General features: G+C 36.7%; 1 protein-coding gene across 1 annotated transcript in view; it reads right to left on the bottom strand.

Moving 5' to 3' along the window:
* Nucleotides 1-1,587: 1,587 nt before the first annotated feature.
* LOC110798542 (elongation factor G-2, mitochondrial) overlaps nt 1,588-20,459 on the bottom strand; it is a 28,991-nt gene continuing 10,119 nt past the window's right edge. The window contains exons 5-19 of the mRNA XM_022003727.2: nt 16,330-16,401; nt 13,129-13,224; nt 12,948-13,036; nt 12,669-12,735; nt 11,716-11,754; nt 11,437-11,497; nt 10,788-10,897; nt 10,561-10,704; nt 10,347-10,468; nt 7,367-7,492; nt 6,863-6,983; nt 2,888-2,988; nt 2,739-2,799; nt 2,111-2,164; nt 1,588-2,012 (exon numbers count right to left, since the gene is read on the bottom strand). Coding sequence (XP_021859419.1) covers nt 1,905-2,012; nt 2,111-2,164; nt 2,739-2,799; nt 2,888-2,988; nt 6,863-6,983; nt 7,367-7,492; nt 10,347-10,468; nt 10,561-10,704; nt 10,788-10,897; nt 11,437-11,497; nt 11,716-11,754; nt 12,669-12,735; nt 12,948-13,036; nt 13,129-13,224; nt 16,330-16,401 — 1,371 coding nt within the window. The 3' untranslated portion in view covers nt 1,588-1,904. The remainder of the gene's footprint in view (nt 2,013-2,110; nt 2,165-2,738; nt 2,800-2,887; nt 2,989-6,862; nt 6,984-7,366; nt 7,493-10,346; nt 10,469-10,560; nt 10,705-10,787; nt 10,898-11,436; nt 11,498-11,715; nt 11,755-12,668; nt 12,736-12,947; nt 13,037-13,128; nt 13,225-16,329; nt 16,402-20,459) is intronic.

Here is a 20,459-nt window from a genome sequence, read left to right as displayed (position 1 = left end):
CTCTCTCTCTCTCTCTCTCTCTCTCTCTCTCTCTCATCTCTCTACCTATTTTATTGTTTTTAATTCAATTCTCTCTCTTGAACACCAAAAGTTGGTGTTTGATAAACATGCTATAAGTAGAGAAACAGAAATTCAAGGTGCACTGAGTGATTTTTTTCTCCGAGGGGAAGATAACTCAAGCATTTTTATTCGTCAAATCAATTTTCTCTAAAGTATGATACTTTATGGAAACGAATCAATGCATACGACCTCTAAATTACCACGAGTATCTCACCTTGCTACAATGTGAGTGTAGGCACCTAAGAATTATCTCCCCAAAGTGTCATAGGATCGAAGTTAATCAAGGTCAAAGTTGCTTATTTGGTTTGACCTTAATTATATGGGTCCATACTCACAAAAAAGGGCAAAAAACCCTTTCAAACCACTCATTTGGGCCCAGTCTAGCTACTAAGCCCTAAAGTGGCCTCAATCAAGCTTCAGACAAGCACGATATAACCACAATCGAGTTTCATTCCATCCATAAGCTATTGACTAGCCAATGAATCTTTCAGGGTTGGATAATCCTTCAAATAAACTTTCCATCTACATATCATAAACTCAATTTCGATTTGTAATGAATAGGTTTGAGTCATTTTCTAAAAGAGATTTTTTTTCTAAAACCGATATGGTTTACTATTTGTGTCATATCTCGAACGAGTACATGGTTCTACAAATAATGATATATCGGTTTTAATATAGAGTTTTTGGCCCACCCCTTCGTACATTAGCTAGTTTAGTACTAATATGCGTTGTGTAGTGAGTTTTGAGATTTCGGGTCATTTAGAGGGAAATTGGTTGTTCTAGGCCTGTTTCATGTTATCCAAACCATACACGATCACGAGCTAGCTCAGGATTATCCTAATCGACTCCAAGGAGCTTGCAAAGCTTACGCTTGGGCCCTAAGAGTCAGACTTGAGCCTTGGAGAAGGAAAAGATTTCCACGAGAACAATCAAACACGCACCCGATGACCACTGGGCACCATTGCCCGACCGGGGGAATTAATCTCAAAAAATACCACTACAAAGCGAACCCCACCGAGCGACATTTGCCAGGTCCCCATCGGAATTGAATTTCAACATTTCTATTCCCACATTTGAAATGAAGGAATTGAAATGAAATTCAAGTTTCAAACACTACCCCAAGTAATTTCAATATTAAGTTAGTTTCAGTAATTTGTATTGATTGTTCAACGGGTAATTTGTACAACTTTTATTATTCTAGGTACCTTTCTATGAATAGGCAACTAATATAAAGCTTAACTTATATTTAGCCCGTTTACTACTTTTTGGTATCTAGAGAACCACAAAGGCAACAACTAAACTAGTTGATGTCCACAAGTACGTAGACTAATAGTTGCATTGCATCATACGAAGTACGGAGTACATTAGAATATCACGCTCTTTAAGCACAGCAAATAATGAACCAAACTAATGACTATAACTTTGTTTTTGTTGTCCATAGGCTTAATCAGCAGTATGAATTAACCAGGTCCATGCTCTACAATTCCTAGAGAGAATACAGCACAATACTTATTAACGAGACAAAAATTCACAAATTGGTTAGGAATTATAGGGCACAAACGGGAGTATAGGGGAAAATACTTAGGTTTTCATGTTTCTAAGCCGAAAATACAGCTTCAACTAAAGTAAATGACAAAAAAATACAACCAAACTATACAAAGAAAATCATCTACGGAGTACAATTTTAGAGGAATGACTCATTTCCCTCAAGTATCAGAGGACTTTAGGGTATAATCGGCATATTATTCCGGCTATGATTCTCACCTACATTCTAACTGAATGATTATTCTCTAAACATCCAAAAATGTGAATCATCTAAAGTTTTCCTTTCTGTGAACTATCTATCACTGCTCAGCTGCCTTTGTGGCCTTGTAATCATTCATCAATTCCGCCTGCACGTCATTAGGAACTGCAGAATGCTCTTTGTATTCCATTGTAAATTCACCTTTTCCCTGTATTGATGATGAGAAAAAAGGTTAGATCACAATAACGAGCAGAAATCACAGATTTAGTATAATGCTATATATTTAGTTGAAAAAAACAAATCTACCTGTGTCATTGAGCGCAGGTCTGTGGAATATCCAAACATCTTGTTCAGAGGGATCTGCAAACAAGACAGAAGAAAAGATGAACTTACCTAAAATCTTGTTCAGAGGGATAACTTACATGCAGTTATAAGTGATAACTAGCATGTGATGCTAAGTAACTATCTAATATGAACTAAATTCTCCCTCACCCATAAGGCCAAAATAAACATTGCCTTCTATTGCTACAGTAGAATTAGTTTAGATGAATACTTAGTCCACTCGTATAAACCTAGTTCACACATTCAAAGCCACAATTTCTGTTATAAGCCATCCCCAAAAAGAATGATAATACCACTTGATTCCTCTTCTCAGTCAACAAAAATTATACTTCGTACTTCGTATAAAATTGACACCGATATGAAACATTATTACTAAGAACCTCAAATATCCATATCCTGAATAAATTAGACATATAAATGGAAAAATCTGCAATGGGCATTTGCACTGAGGCCGCTGACGCTAACCACATTATTCTCAGCTCTTCTTTCCCGTTTCAGTAATGTGACAACAACAGAGCAATTCTACAAACAATTTACCATACGGATAATTAAAGAGTTGTACTGTTTTTGACGTGAGAAGTTTTGTACTCACATGTGCAATAATAGCAGAGTCGTCACCATCCTGGTCATTACCAATAATCAGACCTTTTCTCCTATTAACATGCAAGAGGAATACATTAGGCTACAAATAAATAAGGTCTTCATAAAATTTAGATGATAGATTAGGGGAAAATCACTTACTTGTTGATATCACCAGTCACAGAACCCTGAAACTCAGATGGTACTTTCACGTCCACCAACATTATTGGTTCCAGTACTACAGGCTTTGCTTTTGTATAGCACTGGAAGTAAAATAAGGTGAAACAACTCAACAACACCACAAGATAAATACTACTATCACAATTGAGTTATTGTCCAATTATCTTAGGGTTTACTTGACATCTTGCTTATCCAAACAATTTTTTAAAAAATTGTATATTATGCATGATTTCCATCATTTTCTACCAATTTCAGAACAGTAGAAAAATCTTCCAAACTACTCCGTAACAAATAATGACAACAAAAAAAGACAATAAGAGAATCCAACAAAAGAGTTAACAGATTCCAGATTAATAAACCCAGTCATCCCAATATAGTCACTTGTGGGAAACCCAAACTTGTCATGACTCATGAGCACAACATGGAGGAGACATTGACATGCAATTAAGTTACCATTATACTGCCTCCATTCCTAAATTAATTGAAACATTACTTTATTTGGCAAATATGCTTTTCCATCCATGGTGGTTAAAATCGCGATTCGAATCTTAGAAGTATATCCAAAAATACGTGACCAATTCGAAACATAAGTGAAATCTTAAAATTGTAAAATCTTACGATTCTATCAAAATAAATATTTAAAGTGATAGAATCATAATACGATTTTGCGATCCAACGATCTAGTCCAAAAATGATAACTTGATGCGATATCTTATATGTTTTTATTCACCAATTAGATGCAAATATTTGTAACTTTTATAATAACTTTTGGATTAACATAATTCAAGCTATCAAAAACATTTAGTGTATACTTTGTTATAGCTTGAGATATAAAAAAATTATGAATCTGTAGTACTTTAAACTTCATTTTTATGAGTAACTATACCAATTTTACAATGGTATTACTATGGGGTTTTTTAGTCGACGCCCGCGTTTGCTAAAAACGTCCGCGTATTTATGATGAAAGGACGTTTATGCCCTTTAAAAGAAATCACCCCTTCCCCACTTCACCTCTCCCAATCTTCATCTCTGCCTCTCTCATATTCCGGCCAACCCTCCAACCACCACCCACGAGCCACCGGCCAAAAAAAAACCGTGGGATAAATTTAATTTTTTTTTTTCAATTAACCGTGCGATAGAAAAATAACATTTATATGTTCTGATAACTGCTGTTAACGCTGTTAACTTATCTGTTCACCTGTGAAATATGATAATATACTACGCAGTTATTTTTACAATTTTAGGCTGAGTAGGAAAGGAATTCCGAGAAAGTATATTGATATCATCAAGGACATGTATGATGGAGTTAGCACGAGTGTGCTACTAGTGTTGGTAAGACCAAAAAATTCCCCATTAGGATTGGAGTGCATCAAGGTTCCGCACTTAGTCCGTTTCTTTTTGCTATAGTCATGGACGAACTGACGAGGTCAATTCAAGATGGTATACCCTGGTGCATGATGTTTGCAGATGATATTGTATTGATTGATGAAACCAAAGAAGGAGTGGAAAGTAAGTTGCAGTTATGGAGCCAAACTTTCGAATCTCGGGGTTTTAGGCTGAGTAGAAACAAGACGGAATATATGGAGTGTAAGTTTAGTGGAGTCCAAGACAAAGAGATAGGGGTGATTACCTTAGATGGGAAATTGTCCAAGGTTCTGAAATGTTCCGTTATTTAGGATCTATTATCCAAAAGGATGGGGAATTTGATGGCGATGTGACTCATAGAATCAAAGCAGGTTGGTTAAAGTGGAAAAGCGCCAAGGGGTTCCAGGCATGCCCCAAAGATTGAAGGGAAAATTCTACCGAACGACAATTCGATGGCGTTGTTATATGGCACGAAATGCTGGGCAATGAAACACTGTCACGTGCATAAGATGAATGTGGCGGAGATGCGCATGTTACGTTGGATGCGTGGGCATACAAGAAAGGAACGTTTGAGGAATGAGATTATTAGGAAGAAAGTAGGGGTTGCACAGATTGAGTTTAAGATGATGGAAAATCGTTTAAGATGGTTTGGACATGTAAGCAGAAGATCAAGTGATGCCCCGGTTAGGAGGCTAGAAGGGTGGTAAAGTGATAGAATTGCAAGGGATAGGGGAAGGCCTAAGAAAACTTGGAGGAAGGTGATTGAGCACGATATACTTGGGATTGAGGAGAATGTGATGTTGGATAGGACAAGTAGAGGAAGAGAATATACGTCGATGACTTCATTTGACTTGTACATCTTCCATTTTGACTCTTACTTTAACTACTCTCATATATATATATATATATATATATATATATATATATATATATATATATATATATATATATATATATATATATATATATATATATATATATATATATATATATTATATATATATATATATATATATATATATATATATATATATATATATATATATATATATATATATATTCCACTATCTTCCTCTTCCTTGTTTATGCTTTTAACTTCTCGCTCCTTTCTGGTTTGATTTGATCACAAAGACGATTTCCTATGACGATTGATGTTAGCCGACCCCAAATCAATTTGGGACTAAGGCTTTGTTGTTGTTGTTGTACGAATTTTCCTGATTTATGAATTTCAGCAAAAGAAATTGGCCGATGTATCAGTTAACGTAAGTGACAACTAAAATGCAATACAGCCGATTATAGTTTCTCCAGCTCACAAATTCTGAAAATAATAATTGCTAGATTCTTTTAAAACATATATATATATATATATATATCAGGTGCCGCAAAAAATTTGCAGCTTAAACCGCCACACAAGATTTGCGGCGGCGACCATGGCTCTGCCTCAGATCTTGTGCGCCCGGCCATGGTTTCAGCCGCAAATTGCGTGCGGCACCACGAGTTCAAAAAAAAAAAATTGATGGTGGTGCATCAATGCTATGTTCTTTGTCTGTTCTTGCTGGAGTTAATGTGATGGTGGAACTACGATCGGGTTACTTTTTCAATGTGGGGCAAGAGGCACGAAAGGACGGAGTTAATGGTGATGGTGGAGCAACGGTGATGGTGCCAGGAGGTTATGGTGGGGCAGTAGTGATGGTGAAGGAGCAATGGTGATGGTGGCTCGCCGGAGGTTGCTAAAATCTGCCGGAGTGCCGGAGTTGGCTTGGGCGGAGGAGGGAAGGATGATAATTGGGGTGAAAATGAAGGGGGTTTTGAGTATAAGGGCAACACCGTCATTTCACGTTAAAATTGCGGGCGTCGAATACCGATACACTATTACTATATCTTAGCAAATACGTACTGCCTCCGTCCCTTTTTATTCTTTACGTTTTGTATTATGCACAAGATTTAACAAATACTTAATGTGGATAAAGATTTCTCTTTTGTTTATCTTAAGTAATGCAAATTATGTTTATTAATAATATTTTCACTTTTAGCAAAAAATTGACATTGGAGAAATGAGAAAGATTTAATGTTCCAATGGGAAAGTGTAATAGGTTTAATGGTTAAAATGGCCCAGTGAATTTGATTGGTTGAAATAATCATTTGACACGATTTTTGACAGAATATTAGAGGCTTTTATGCTACAATATAAAAGGAAAGATTTTAAGTGTAAAGAAAAAGTGGGACGCTAGAAACGGAAAACATAAACAATAAACTGGGGCGGAGGGAGTAGAATCTTACGACTCTATTCAAAGATCCAATTCTACACGCTCATCAAACAGGCTCCTCTTTACAATGGTGTAACCAGAGTAACTTCGTCAAATGCGAAAACAAAATCAGTGTTTTGGAATTACAAAGACAATGTGACGCTTGACTTTGGGATATCTCTAATCATACAACCTTATGTTTGCGAAAGAATTTCATACGACACTCTTCTCTTGGTTAGTTATTTTCATGCAAAATAAGAAGTTTCATCAAATTTAGCATGTTGCAAATTTTTTTAATTTGCCAAAAATGGCAATGGAAGGAGAATCGGAGGGACATGAAAAGAACCTGTCTAAAGGCATATATTGAAGCCAACTTGAACGCAAGTTCACTAGAATCCACAGCGTGGGATGCACCATCTGTTAAACAAACACGAACATACTCCACCGGATGTCCAATAAGGGAACCCCTACACAAGAAAGTTAACTTCTAGATAAACAAACTATTGCCAAGAAGAAGCAAAACAAAAATAAATAAAACAAAATATAAGCTAACTTGGCCCGTTCGGTATCACTGTCGATTTCCAGTTTTTGGTTTTTTGGTTTTATAACTCATATGATTTAGATTGAATTATAAACTAAAAAATAGTCTTACCAATTGTAATCATGTTAATTTTGAAAACTGACAACAAAAAACTGGAAACTACTTTTTGTGGTTTTCATATTTTAATTTTAGTTTTGTAAAAAACAGAAAACTGGAAACAAAAAATGAAACCGAACGAGCTCTAAGCTTTCCAAAAGATTGTGGAAATACTATATTTTAAAACGACAAATCAAACAGATGAGGACTCACGAGTTTGCTGCTTCTCTAAATCCTTTCTCAATTGCTGGTATGAAGTTTGAAGGAATAGCTTGTCCTACTATCAGATTTTCAAATTCAAACTTTGTTGCTGATCCCATGGGAAGTGGTTCAACATAACTGCCAAAAAAGCAAAATAAAGAGTACCACAGATCAGCTTGAAGAATAAAAAAAGAAGTAAAACTAGCAGTTACACAGATCCTTTAGAGATTTTAAACAAGGCATTTTCCTTTTGGCCTTTTGCCAACTTTCGTAGGGCACATTCAAGGAGCACTTTCCACAATAACTGTTTAGGGTGTTAAGCAGTTTAAGTTGAAATAAGAGGAAATTTATTTCCATCATATCAGATCCATTGGGAACCACTCCAAAGCATTCATGACAACCACTGTAGAATAAGTGGTGTCACGAGAGTAGAAGCTAGCGTGGTAACTGAGCCGAGTAAAGCGCGACTTAGTATGGACTCTTCACGAGTCACAACTCCCTGGACCCTACTATAGTCAATTGATGGCAGCAGTTAGGCCTAGGCAGTCTCGCCAGCTTAACAGTACTAGGATTTGGCTTGATTAGCTCAGCTAGATTACTTTTAGAGCAGGATATATTCAGCATACATACCACTGCTTAATTTCAGTATTAGCATAAGTATTTTGTTTTTCTTAGTGTAAGCTGTCTTAGTGTTTTTATTATTTTCTAGTTCTTTATTTTGTTCCAAGTGGTATATGAAAGATAATTGTGCTAGATTATTATCATAAATATCACATGCTTAGGTGTCCAGCTGCTGAGGTCATCGCTAGCTGTATCGGCAGTGGAGCATGCAAAGAGTGCTAGGGTAATATATCTTGTTACTGGTAAACAAGAATAAATGAATGAGATCAGAAATATTCTCTCATGACTCACTCGTCAACCCTCGCAGGGTTGAAGGGTTCATACCCTTTACATTTGTGATTTGTCTATTATTTTGTATTCTATCTATTGTGGACAGCAGATTTGATTATTAGTTTCTTAATTATGTTTTCACATATTTTCCATCCATTTAACTTGTTCAATTTCATTAAAGGAAAGGGAAAAGGGAGTTAACCAGACTTCAAGGCTGATCCCAGTCCTCAAGTCTAAACTGAACTCATTAGCCCAACTTGACACCCATACTGTCAGCTTCAAGGCTGAAGACAACATCACGATGAGCTTAATCCAATAAAATGTAGAGTCAAGGATTGTTAAGGTGAAATTGTTCTTCGAGTGGGGAACACTTTCATCCCATGTTTTCCCCTGAGTAACACTATAGAGTCATTAACAATCAATAGACGAATTATGTCTTCCCACACATAGATTTTTACTTTTAGACACAATTGTCCATTCTAATTTTCTAAAGGCCAATTGTGATTAAACAGTGGGGAAATTGAGTTCAAGTGGAAGTCGAGTTAGAATATAAGCTGTAATAGAGTTATTGCCCTATATTAAAGAAGTAGCACTCTCTAGGACAGTGTTTAAAAAAGCGCAAAGCGCACTAAAGCGATATGAGTCCTAGAGCTTAAGCGTAAAGCGCAAGCGCAAGCGCAAAGCGCGAGCTTCATCGCAGTGAAGCGCACTTTTTAAGAATTCAAGGTTTCTTTACCATTATGGATATATATCTTACTAAAATAACCACAGAAACACATAAACATCAGATTTTCTTCCCTATTGCTCCTTGTTTTAACAAAATGAAGCATATAACATAATGTTTATCATGTAATATCCACTAGGAAACCAATATACTATGCTATTTTCAAAAGGATATGTCATCTTCTTTTCATCTTCTTTTTTCTTTTCTTTTGGACTCTTGGCCCACTTTCTATTGTTAAGGATTAATAGGATGTGGTCCAATAGACAATAACAACATATAAAAAAAAGCTTTTAACGTGAAAAATTGAAAAAAAAAAAGAATATCAATGAAGCTCAAAAAAGTGCACTTCATACGCTTTTTGCGCTTCATGCGCTTAAGTGCGCTTCGGTGCGCTTTTTCACAAACGCTTCGTTCATACCTAATTAAGCCCTTTGCCCTAGAGCTTCGAGCTTCAGCGCTTAAGCGAGCTTTAAGCGCGCTTTTTTAAACACTGCTCTAGGGTATATAGCCTCCAGCCTCACTCTCCTGGCGAAAGCTACATTAGTATATTCTTCCATTAAGAGTTTGGCGGGACCATTCCTCATCTAAGAATGCAAGCTGGAGGTAAGATCAGGGATCTGTCCTGAGTCATAACTGGTCTGGTGGGGGGTTCCACTCATTTCCATGAAAGCAAACTGTCAATTAAGCAGCAAGCACAAAAAGCTAATGGAACGAAAAGTGAGACGAGGCTCCTTCAGGCATAGTAGCAAGCGCAAGAACAAAGGAAGAGGAAGTATGAAGTCCCTTAAGCGAAGAGTCCCTCGTGAGTGCGGCACACACCTTTTTGTTTGTTTCAGAGCCGTTTAAGCGGAGCGTACTAAACCCACTACGTACCACACCACCTAGCATTCAAAACAGTTTAACGCTTAAGTTGACTCGCTAAAGCGAAACTTTGGTTTCTCCTTCTTGATTGGGCTTAAGAAGTTTTCTCAGATTATGTGTCTCGTACATACTTTCATTTGCTAATCCTTAGTCGTTTATATTCCTAAAAAATTTACTTAAATTTCTATTTACTCACCATTCACCCTGCCCCCCTCTTGTAGTGTTCCAACTCGACTAGCATAGCCGTTTAGGTATGTATTTTATATCTTAAAACTACATAGAAAAGATGTTAAAAAAATGGTAAAAGAAAAAGCCTCGCTTCTTTCTTTTTCCCATTTGTATGTTCGTCTTTTTCATGCCTTCTCTCATATCAAGTTTTCTAAGAGATGGGATTTGCCTTCTTTTCCATTACGGTTTTTAAGGGAGGGAGTGGAAGGAAAACTAATTTAGTTACTGGTTCAAAGGATCCACTTCAAGGATTCCAGCGTCAAGAAATTAAAGAGTAATTCTTCTTACCCGCACACTCTTCCGTATTGCCCCTGACCCCCACTTTGCTTCTTATGCAAATAATCAAATTCAGCACGTTGAGTAATAGCTTCTCTGAAATTAACACGAGGCTTCCCTGTGTGTGCTTCAACCTACATAGGGAAAGGTGAAATCCAGATAATATACAAATAGTTGATAATGTATGCAATTTGTTAAATATCACGAGCTCCATTGTCATTAGTACCTTGTACTCTCTTCGGATGCGCTCAACATAAATGGCTAAATGTAGTTCTCCCATACCAGATATAATAGTCTGCCCACTCTCTGGATCTAATCCAACACGGAAGGTCGGATCCTCCTTCTGAAAACGGTTCAATGCTTTTGAAAACTGTCAATAGCATATGCTTCAGTTAAACAAGGCAACAGAATATCACATGTGCATTATAAGAATTGCCACTCTCTATTACTCACCTGCCCTCCAGAATCCTTAGACACTGGTGCAACAGCCAATGACATTACTGGCTCAGGAACATTCATAGAAGTCATAGTGTACCTGACTGTTCCATCAGTGAAAGTGTCGCCTGGGAACAAAATTATATTTAAAAATTAGCAAGAAGCTTGACAGTAAATAAAAGAAACCCATAAAAGGAGAGCAGGAGAACACACCGCAATATCACTAAAATGATTAAATAGTTGAATTCAAAGTTCCAGACTTCTTTTCCTTTTATTTTGAGAAATTATAAAGAAGCACTATGTATACAAATAAGACATCAAGGGAATGCAATCCATGTACAAGCGAAAGACTAGAGACAAAAATATCGATGGGCCCTTTTTATCAAAAACTGAACAAAAAGTGCCACTTGGAATGTTTCACTTGACTCCAGCTACTTAAAGCCATCGAGGCATATGTTAATTCAAGCATATAACAAACATTGAACATCTTCTGGCACCAATAGGGACTCAAAGAAATTTTAAAACAGCATTTAAAAGCAAGTGTTTCTCAAAAAATTGTATCGTCAACTAATGACTTACTTCTTATCAGACACCTAATTCGTTCATACAAGGAAAAAATAATAATATTCAAATAACAGCAGTCTTGGACTCTTAAAAATATATAAACCTGTAGCACAATCAACTCCAAATACAGCAACAATTTGTCCAGCGTGAGCCTCTTGAATATCCTATACCATGAAAAATATTCCAAGCAAATTGGTGAGAAAAGGAAGGACTATGAAATAACTTATACTTTTTTTATCTGCATAGACGGCAGAATGGCTGCATCAATACTCGGTAAAGAGGCTAAGCCGCTTAAGTCGCTAAATAAATTCAATAATTCATTATGTTGATGAAAAATTCAATGATTAAATGTAATAGAGGCTTGTACAACGCTAGCACTAACCTCCATCTCATTAGAATGCATCCGAACAAGCCGAGGAACCTGTGGTTATTGCAGAAAAGGTTAAATAAGTATTCTAATCAACAGTAGTCCTTTATATCATGTCTTTGAGCATGTTTGGTATATTGTTTTTAGGTGTCGGAAATGGAATCAATTAATCGTTTCATTACCTATTGGTTGCTATGAAAGGTGAGTAACACACTCCATTTCCTAAGGGTAACCACTACCACCCATTTGTTAACTCTCTCAACCCTACGGTAACAAAACTATTACCCTCAATCTCAACCCTCAATTTGATACAAGGGACTATTTCCTTTTTCTTCCTTAGTTAATAATGGTAACACTTTATATTACCTTTTCTCCTTATCTGTATCTATTCCATTTCCTTTCCTAAAATTATACAAAACAAGCACTTAATGAACAGAAACAGTAACACAAATTCTGTAAGCAAATAAAATTCAAGGACAAGGATTACTCAGATAAGGGAACCCTGTCCATGCAATTCAGTTTTTTAAAGTGCAGTGTCTGATTCTAAGCAAATTGAGGGCACTGCCATATATACATATATATGTGGCACACTGAAATTTTCAGTCTTTCTTTAAATAAAAAATAATATTAACAGGGATGGGACGTCATACATCGACATAAAAGGATGAGGGATTGAGGGACAAAAATAACCAAATGTCAATCTCAAAGAGGTCAAAATCGTTAATGAAGGTAATAACAATGTTCTTTCAACAACCCCAAGAGCACAAAAGGAAGAGGGAGAGGAGAAGAAACAGAGAACCCCCAGAATTTTAGTTAAGGAAAATTATATCAAGAACAAGAATAATAGGAATATAAACTCAGAGAATGATCTTCCTACAGGAGATCATAGAAAAACAAAAAAAAGGAGACCAGGTGCAATCATATTTCATTCTGAAAGTCATACACAAGTTAGCAAGTAGTTCATATACCTTAAGTCTCTTGCCAGTGTTGATATTATGTATGAAATCCCCTTTCTTGATGATACCCTCATATATTCTGCACCAAAGTTCAACCAGTCATACTTAAAGGTCTACGTTTAGAAGATGGAATGTCTATAGTTTTATTCCCGGAGAGCACATGGATAGTTTCCAGCAGAGCAGAACTAATGTGGCCTGAGGTTTGAAACTTTGATACATTTCAAATGACCATTTCTTCAACTAAATAAACTAGCATCAAGAAAATTATCTAAAGAAATATATTAGTAATACCTCAAAAATGTCAGTTGACCAAATCGTCCTTCTTCTAATTTAAAAGCCAGTGCTACAAGAGGTCCTGTTGGAGACCCAGTTAACAATACCTGGACACAAATACATGGTTATGACTTATGAGTAACCCAGTCGACTATAATTATGCCAACAGCTTAAATACACTAATATACCCGACATTTACCTTTTCTTCTTTATTGTTTTGATCCAAAGCATAGTTGCTGACTTCAGTTGGACATGGCAAGTAAGTGAGAACTCCATCAAGAAGTGGCTGAACACCCTGTTATATGCAAGCATGAATAAAAACAGGCAATAGAACATTAAGAAAATAAGAGACCGAGCAATCAAATTATAATAATCGACATACTTTCCATGCATCAGCAAACATTTAATAAATATTGCTCATCTGAATCATTATCCCAGTGATCAAAGAAAAACGCATACACTACGCAGGTGACATGAACAAACCTTAACAGCTATCCCTAACTCGAAAAAAACATCCGACGATATAGAAAAAAAAATATTTCAAGTCCAAATCCCACACATATAAAAAATGAAAGATGCAGGGAAAAAAAAAAAGGGGAGAGCACAAAATAATTTGATTCACATCAGTCTTGTCAAAACAGAGAGCACAGAGGCACCAACTTGATGTCTTGATAGCAGAAAAAGCACTAAGGAGGAAAGAGTCTCTATGAAACAATATGAAACAACAAAACTGGGTCCAAGAACAAGTACGGTAAGTTGGTACCTAGGTTGCACGGACAAGTGAAACGGAAACGGATACGGAGATACGGGGAAACGGGAAATTCTCAAACGGTAGGAAACAGGGACACGAACTTTAAATAATAAAAATGCATAGAAAAAAGGAGTGCAAGCTTTTAATATGGAAGGTCATTTTCAGTTGGGCCTTGTGACGAACACTTGGAGTGCAAGCTCATAACACCTAGAATTTCAGACACAAAAGCTTTAATAATCAAAGCATTGACAAAAATCTTAATATTAGCCTCTGGCCAGCTTAGTTTAAAAAAGCGCGCCTTGGCTCAAGGCTCACCTAGGCGCAGCCTTCGGCGCCTTCAGCTCTCTAGGCTCACTGATGTCAACTAGGCGCGCACCTTTTTGCGCCTTAGGTAAGTCGCAAGGCGCAACGCCTTGTGCACCTTCAGTCTTCGGGCGCAATAGGGTGACGTCGATCCTTTTATTTACTTTTTTCTTCTTAATGCTATAAACACACCCCATGTGACCTATAAATGGTCATATTTCTACAACCTAAGCTTTTTAGATAGTGGCAGTAGCATAATATGAGTTAATTTTTATATATCCAGCTTGTAATTACCATGGAAGGTTCTAATTCTGACACTCCATCGACGTGATCACGCGACGCTTATGAACCGGCAAGAAAATATGAAACTCTAATAGTATTATGTTGTTTTGAATACAAATTGTGTTAATTTTGTTCTATACCGAATTTTAAAGTTTATTAGGAAATTATGTATGCCTCATATCCAAAAGGCGCGCGCATGAGCCTTGCGCCTTGCGCCTATGCTCCATGACCCTTATGCGCCTTGCGCCTTTTTAAACTAAGTTGGCCATACAATGATACAACAATATCAAAGAATCAACATTCAAATGATGTAATAGGTGGACTGAAATTAAACCCCCTTTTTTACTTCTCAAAAACCCAATTTCGTAGAATATAACCCAAATTTCGTAGATATTAACTCAATTTCGTATAATCTGAACGCAAGTGTGTACCAAATTCACCCACACTCGTGTAAATTAATCCCATTTTTGTATAGATTAAACTCATTCCGTATAAATTAAGGGATGTTTAAGTGTTTAACTGCTTTATAGGACAACATTTACAAATTGGATAGAAAATCATACGGTCTTACCTCCGCGCCGACGAACACCTTACCATCTCCGGTGAACACTGTCAAAGGAAGGAAGAAGGAATACAGTGGCAGAACAAACAAATTAAATTTGCAGAACCTAGGTTTTGAAAGTGCTAACATTGGGGTTTTTAATAAGAGAAGCGTCTCTTATTTTCCAAAAAGACGTTGCGCGTGCGTATTTTTGGGCTTCAAAATTGCGAAATGTTTCTGGCGAAAAAGATAAGTTTCACCGCATTTCGAAATGTGTGTCGTTGTTTCGATGTTTTGAAACGTTTTGGACACGGCTACCACTCAAAAAATGACGTTTCTGTGCATCATAGGTAAAAGAGGAAAGGGTTCCACAACAAGAAAGGGGCAGAAATATCTTATACTCCCTCCGTCCAATAATTATAGTCCTGTTTTCCTAATCAGGCGTCATCAATTATAGTCCTGTTTTAATTTTTAATTTTAGGCAGGGCCGTCTCCGGCAATTTGGAGGCCTTGTGCTAAATACAGATATTGGGCCCCTACAATTTTTTACGGGTAATTATTTAATGTAAAACACATACTCCCTCCGTCCTAGATTAGTTGTTACACTTCCCTTTTTCGTCCGTCCCAGATTAGTTGTTACACTTCTAAATTAGGAATGACCCCACAATTATTATATTGTCTCTCTCTTCCCACTAATTTTTTTTGTCCCCACACCCTCTCTCATTCAATTAAAAAAAGTACCCCACTAACTCCTATCACATCTACTTTTTCAATAAAATAACAATTGATAACCAAACAACCCCTTATCACCTAAAACTTTGTGCAAAGGTAAGTGTAACGACTATTCTGGGACGGAGGGAGTAATTATTATATTAATATTGTTTATTTATACAAAATATAGAATGAAAATAATAATATAGTTTAACGTTTTATGTGTGTTGGTTTGAGGAAATTGATGAAACAATTTGATGGACATGAAAAAAGCAAATAAAAAAAGGGGTTGGGGAAGAATCGAACACTGGTCTATGATACCACACTTGTGAGTCTTTACCCACTAGGACAAAGATTACATAATGCTTAATAAAGCAGCTTTAAATATATAATATTGGTTACTGGGGGTTTAACCAACAAAGGTGTTGTAGGTCCGCTTGGACCGCCCTTTAGCCGGCCCTGATTTTAGGCCATTAAATTCTTCACTTTCCCATGTACTATATTAATTATAAATCCATTGAAAACACAACAAAACAAAAATATGTAGTATACATCACATTCCCATGTACTAAATTCAACTTTCCTATATACTTTGCTCCACTTTCCCATGCAAACACATTACCAATGTACTATATTCCACTTTCTCCCATACTATATTCCACTTTCTCCTATACTATATTTCACTCTTCTTAAAACCCGTGTTTTTAGTCAAACAGAACTACAAATATGGGACGGGGGAGTAACAAGTATTACAAACTCACACTAAACAGCAACAGGAGAAAGAGGGGGGAAAAGGACATAGATCAAGATACCTTGTTCTTAAAAGCAGTGCCCATGAATACAGGAACAAACTTCTGTGCTATAGTAGCCCTGCGTATCGCTTCCTATTCAGAAACAAAAACCCATAATAAGTACATGAAAGATCAATTTTACCAATTCACAGCATTACAAGGAAGGTCAATGTCACATTGCACAAAGGTCCTCTACTGCAGGCCTAGCATGGATTGGATACATTTGAAACGAAAAAATCTCTCTTCAACTGAAAACATGACAGTTCATTGACAAATTAAGACAAGAAAAAAGAAAAAGAAAAAAAACATCACACATGAAATTTCGTCTTTGTCAATTTATATTTGATTTTTATGTTGGCTAATGTGTGAAGTTTGATGTCAGATAAACAGAAGAGGTAGCCAGTCAATAGACTTCTATCCACTAAACACACAACAACAAATGCCAAGAACGATATCCGTCATAAGTCATAACTGAGGGTGACAATGAGCCAAGCTGGCTCACAAACTATTCGAGCTCGGCTCAGGTTCAGGTTCGCTCAAGACCTTCACCAGTCAAGCCGAGCAAGCCCAAGCTCTTCTCGACAGGCCCTTGTGAGTTAGAAGTCCTAGAAAGAATAAATATCAAATGTCGAGTGGGAAAGAAATAAAGTAAACACAGGGATATAGAGAACAATAAATATGGACCAATTAAGCTAACACAGTAATTGGCTAGTGGAGAGGCACACGTCTACTGTTCCATAGTTGACCATCTTTTTCCCTTACTTACCTGCGGTAAAGCAAATTAGAGTTTCCAAGAGTTACTTAGAGCACATTTAAGCGTACATAAACAGAAAAAAGGTCAAACTGTAACATAACAGTAAAAGAGGAGGAGCTTATACTGTTAGACAGTGGGTCGTTGTCATGGGTTGATAACTTGATACCAACCATGTCCTGCACAAAAAATGCTTCATTACTATTCTATAATTCATTTAGGGCAATTTGATAGAATGTTCCCTAGACCAAAATAAAGTCTTACTATATAGCTGCAATTTTCATTCTTGAATGGGAACACCACAAAATATTTACTTAGTTAGCTCTAGGATGATGATGATAGTCCCACATCAGAAATAAGAATGGGGTGCTGAAAAAGAGAGACATAAATGAAACTTTGACTTATTAGGATTTTTTCAAAGAGTTTGGGCCTCAGTTACGCAAACTTGAGCCAAAGCATACAAGTTTTTTTAGTTCAAGCTTGAAGCATATTCGTACCAAGCCGAACATACTTCCCAGCCATTTGAGCTTCGAGCTGAGCTCGGGTTTCTAAGCTCAATGAGTTTCGAGCTTGAGTATTGTTACCTGATTCATTAGTATGAGATTGAGTATGGATCCGCAATTCGCTCCATAATTTGCTAAATTAGACCAAAAAGTACCATTTTCATGTTATAATTCGCCTTTTCGGTTCTTGGTTTGTGGGGGTGATTAGGGAATTAGGTAACACTGAGCTTGACCCAAGCCTTCCTAGACCGTATCAAGCTCGAGCTCGACTTGCCTGATTCACACCCCTACTCACAACAAAAAGTTTGTGCAACTACAGGAAAGTTCAGCTCAGCCTACCAGGAAGATTGCCTCAAACAGTCCCACTCTTCCAGCATGTCCATTCATTGCTTGCTCACAACAAGATAGGTCTGGGGGGAGGGGGTGGAAAAGTAACATTTTCTGGTATTTCAGCATGCTTTGCGACTACTCATCCAGGTTTCCGAAGGAGACAAAGTTCAGGAAGATAAACAAAAATCTCCTGCTAGTTCTGTAGATGCCATGCTACTATGAGCACTGCAAAAACTCTCCAATCTCTAATGGGGTGCTAGGAAAATTACCATAGGTTTTTTTTCAAGAAAAAATGAAAATCAGAATCTAGCAATGACCATGCCATGGTTACTTAACATTAATCAATCATTTTAATGTTGTCAGCAGCAACCTGAAGAAGGCAAGAGCTAGCTTGAAGGCCCATCCTGAAGCTATGACAAGTAGTCAGACTTCAATTAGACTATACAGAATACAAGAAGGCTTTTGAATGCGGAGCCGGCTTGTAGCTTAAATTAACCATGGACGTGGATCAAGGTTTTTTATCCTTAGTTTTGATGATGACAACGCAAACTTTCTGATTATTGTTTAAGTGTGTTATTGTAAGGACTCAAGATCCTTTGATGGACAATGCTAAGTTAGGGAGTGCCTGCGTTGGACAAACTAAGCATGTGGAACAAATAACAAACAATATAAGGAGCTACTGTGAAGAATCAATCAATTTGCAAAAGTTGGAAACGGGAGATCCTCAACGGGTGATCCTCAACGGAGATCCTCGGCGAAGATCCTCAGCAAGATCCTAAGCAAGTTCCTAAGCGAGTTCCTCATATATTATGAGGATCCTCGATGTTCCGGAGAAGGAACAATGCGAGAAGCGTTCAAACGAAGCTTCCATAGGTGCCAACATGAAAGCTACAACATATGAGTTTATGTTTAGATTTTATGTAAGTATTTTAATAATGTTTATGCACATATGGAATAAAAGGAACACGTGTATTTTAATATGTTTTTGAGAAAATATAAATTGTAAATAAAATAAAGTTTAAGGAAAATCTTTGGAAAATAAATAAAAATAAATTCATAAAAATAAACGTTAATTCTGTTTTAGAATTCCTTGTTTTCCAAGAAAAAAGTTTTACTTGTTTCTAAAACAGTTCCCACTATTTTCTCTGACTAAACGTGTTAAAAGTGGTTTGAAGTAGCCTCCTTATTTCTCTCAAAGTTACGTGCATGTTACTGCCACTAACCCTGTTAGTGGCAGTTGAGGGGAACATGGGAAACTAACCTAGGGAAGCTCCTCTATAAAAGGAGAAGTGTTTTCATTACTCAAATTACAGCTGACAGCGTACAATATTTCTAAAGAGCTTAAGAGTCTTCATAAAAGCCAATTTACAAAAAGAACGTGTTCCTCAAGTTCCTTTATTATACATAAGCTTTATTAATTACTAGAGTTTTTATACATCGAGTTGTATTTTGGGGTTTAAGGGTTGAGTGATCCTTAGAGTGACTTAGAGTTAAGTCAGTGAGAGAGTGTGAAAGGAGCAGCATAGTAATCAACGAGGATTGCTGTGAGGAACTCGTATTCAAGAGGAACTCGGGTTATTGAGTGTGTTGTATTCGAGGGATTACAATATAAAAAAGAGTTTGAGGTTTTCCTTCTTGATTAGTGTCAAGAAGTTTCCTCAGTTTTCATATTCTTGGTTTTTATTTGATCATTGTTCCTAGAAACAATTCACCCCCCTCTTGTCAGTGTTCCTAACGAAATATCAAAGGTATTTTGTTTGTTCATTCATGTGTTAATATCGTCAAATTTTTTTTTATCTATAACTCACTGTGTCTCAGTCGATGGGAAGAAGCCTACGAGGATGTTAATCCCAATAAAAAGAGATCTTTGGAACACCAAGATCATCTGAATGGAAACATAGAAGCTTGAAGCTTCAGCTCCCAGAACAAGAAATGACATGAATATATACTGCAATTCTGCTGAGTTGAGAATGAAAAACACAAGAGGCACCTAAAACTTGTTTGTTAGTTGGGAGGAAAATCCATGAATAATCTCTGAAGAAATTCTTTTGAAGGTCATTTTGGTGCTCGTACCTAGGAAGCAGTGATAATAGTCCTAAATCAGAAGTGCCAAAATTGACTCTGTGCTTCATGAAGGTTTGACTCGAGTTGCCGGATGACTTAGTTACAAATTAGCAGTGAGATTCATGTACTCTTTTGTACTTTGTACTTGAAGGCAGCTACCTAGTTTCATAATTCTACAATCCACTGTATCGTCATAAGTTCTATTAAGTATAACTCTCTCTTCTCCCATGAAAATAAACAAGGAGGAAAAAAAAGGAATTAAAGCCTTTGACTAAGAGCAAGAAGGATTACATGTTTCCCATTCATGAAGCAACGCACCCCCCAAACTGTTACTAATTTCTTTTTTCTTTTTCTTCTTTAGGCCAATGAAAATCAGTATTCCAATTACCCGAACAGATAATGATCTTAAACATAGAAAGCTGAAGTATTTAGTGCCAATACTGACAAAGCCTCAACATGTAAAGGAATACGATTTAGATAAAGGTTTATAATCATCAGTTATC

Source organism: Spinacia oleracea, chromosome 2 (assembly GCF_020520425.1).
Source record: "Spinacia oleracea cultivar Varoflay chromosome 2, BTI_SOV_V1, whole genome shotgun sequence".
Lineage (NCBI taxonomy): Eukaryota > Viridiplantae > Streptophyta > Magnoliopsida > Caryophyllales > Amaranthaceae > Spinacia > Spinacia oleracea.
This window is presented reverse-complemented; position numbering and strand designations above follow the sequence as displayed.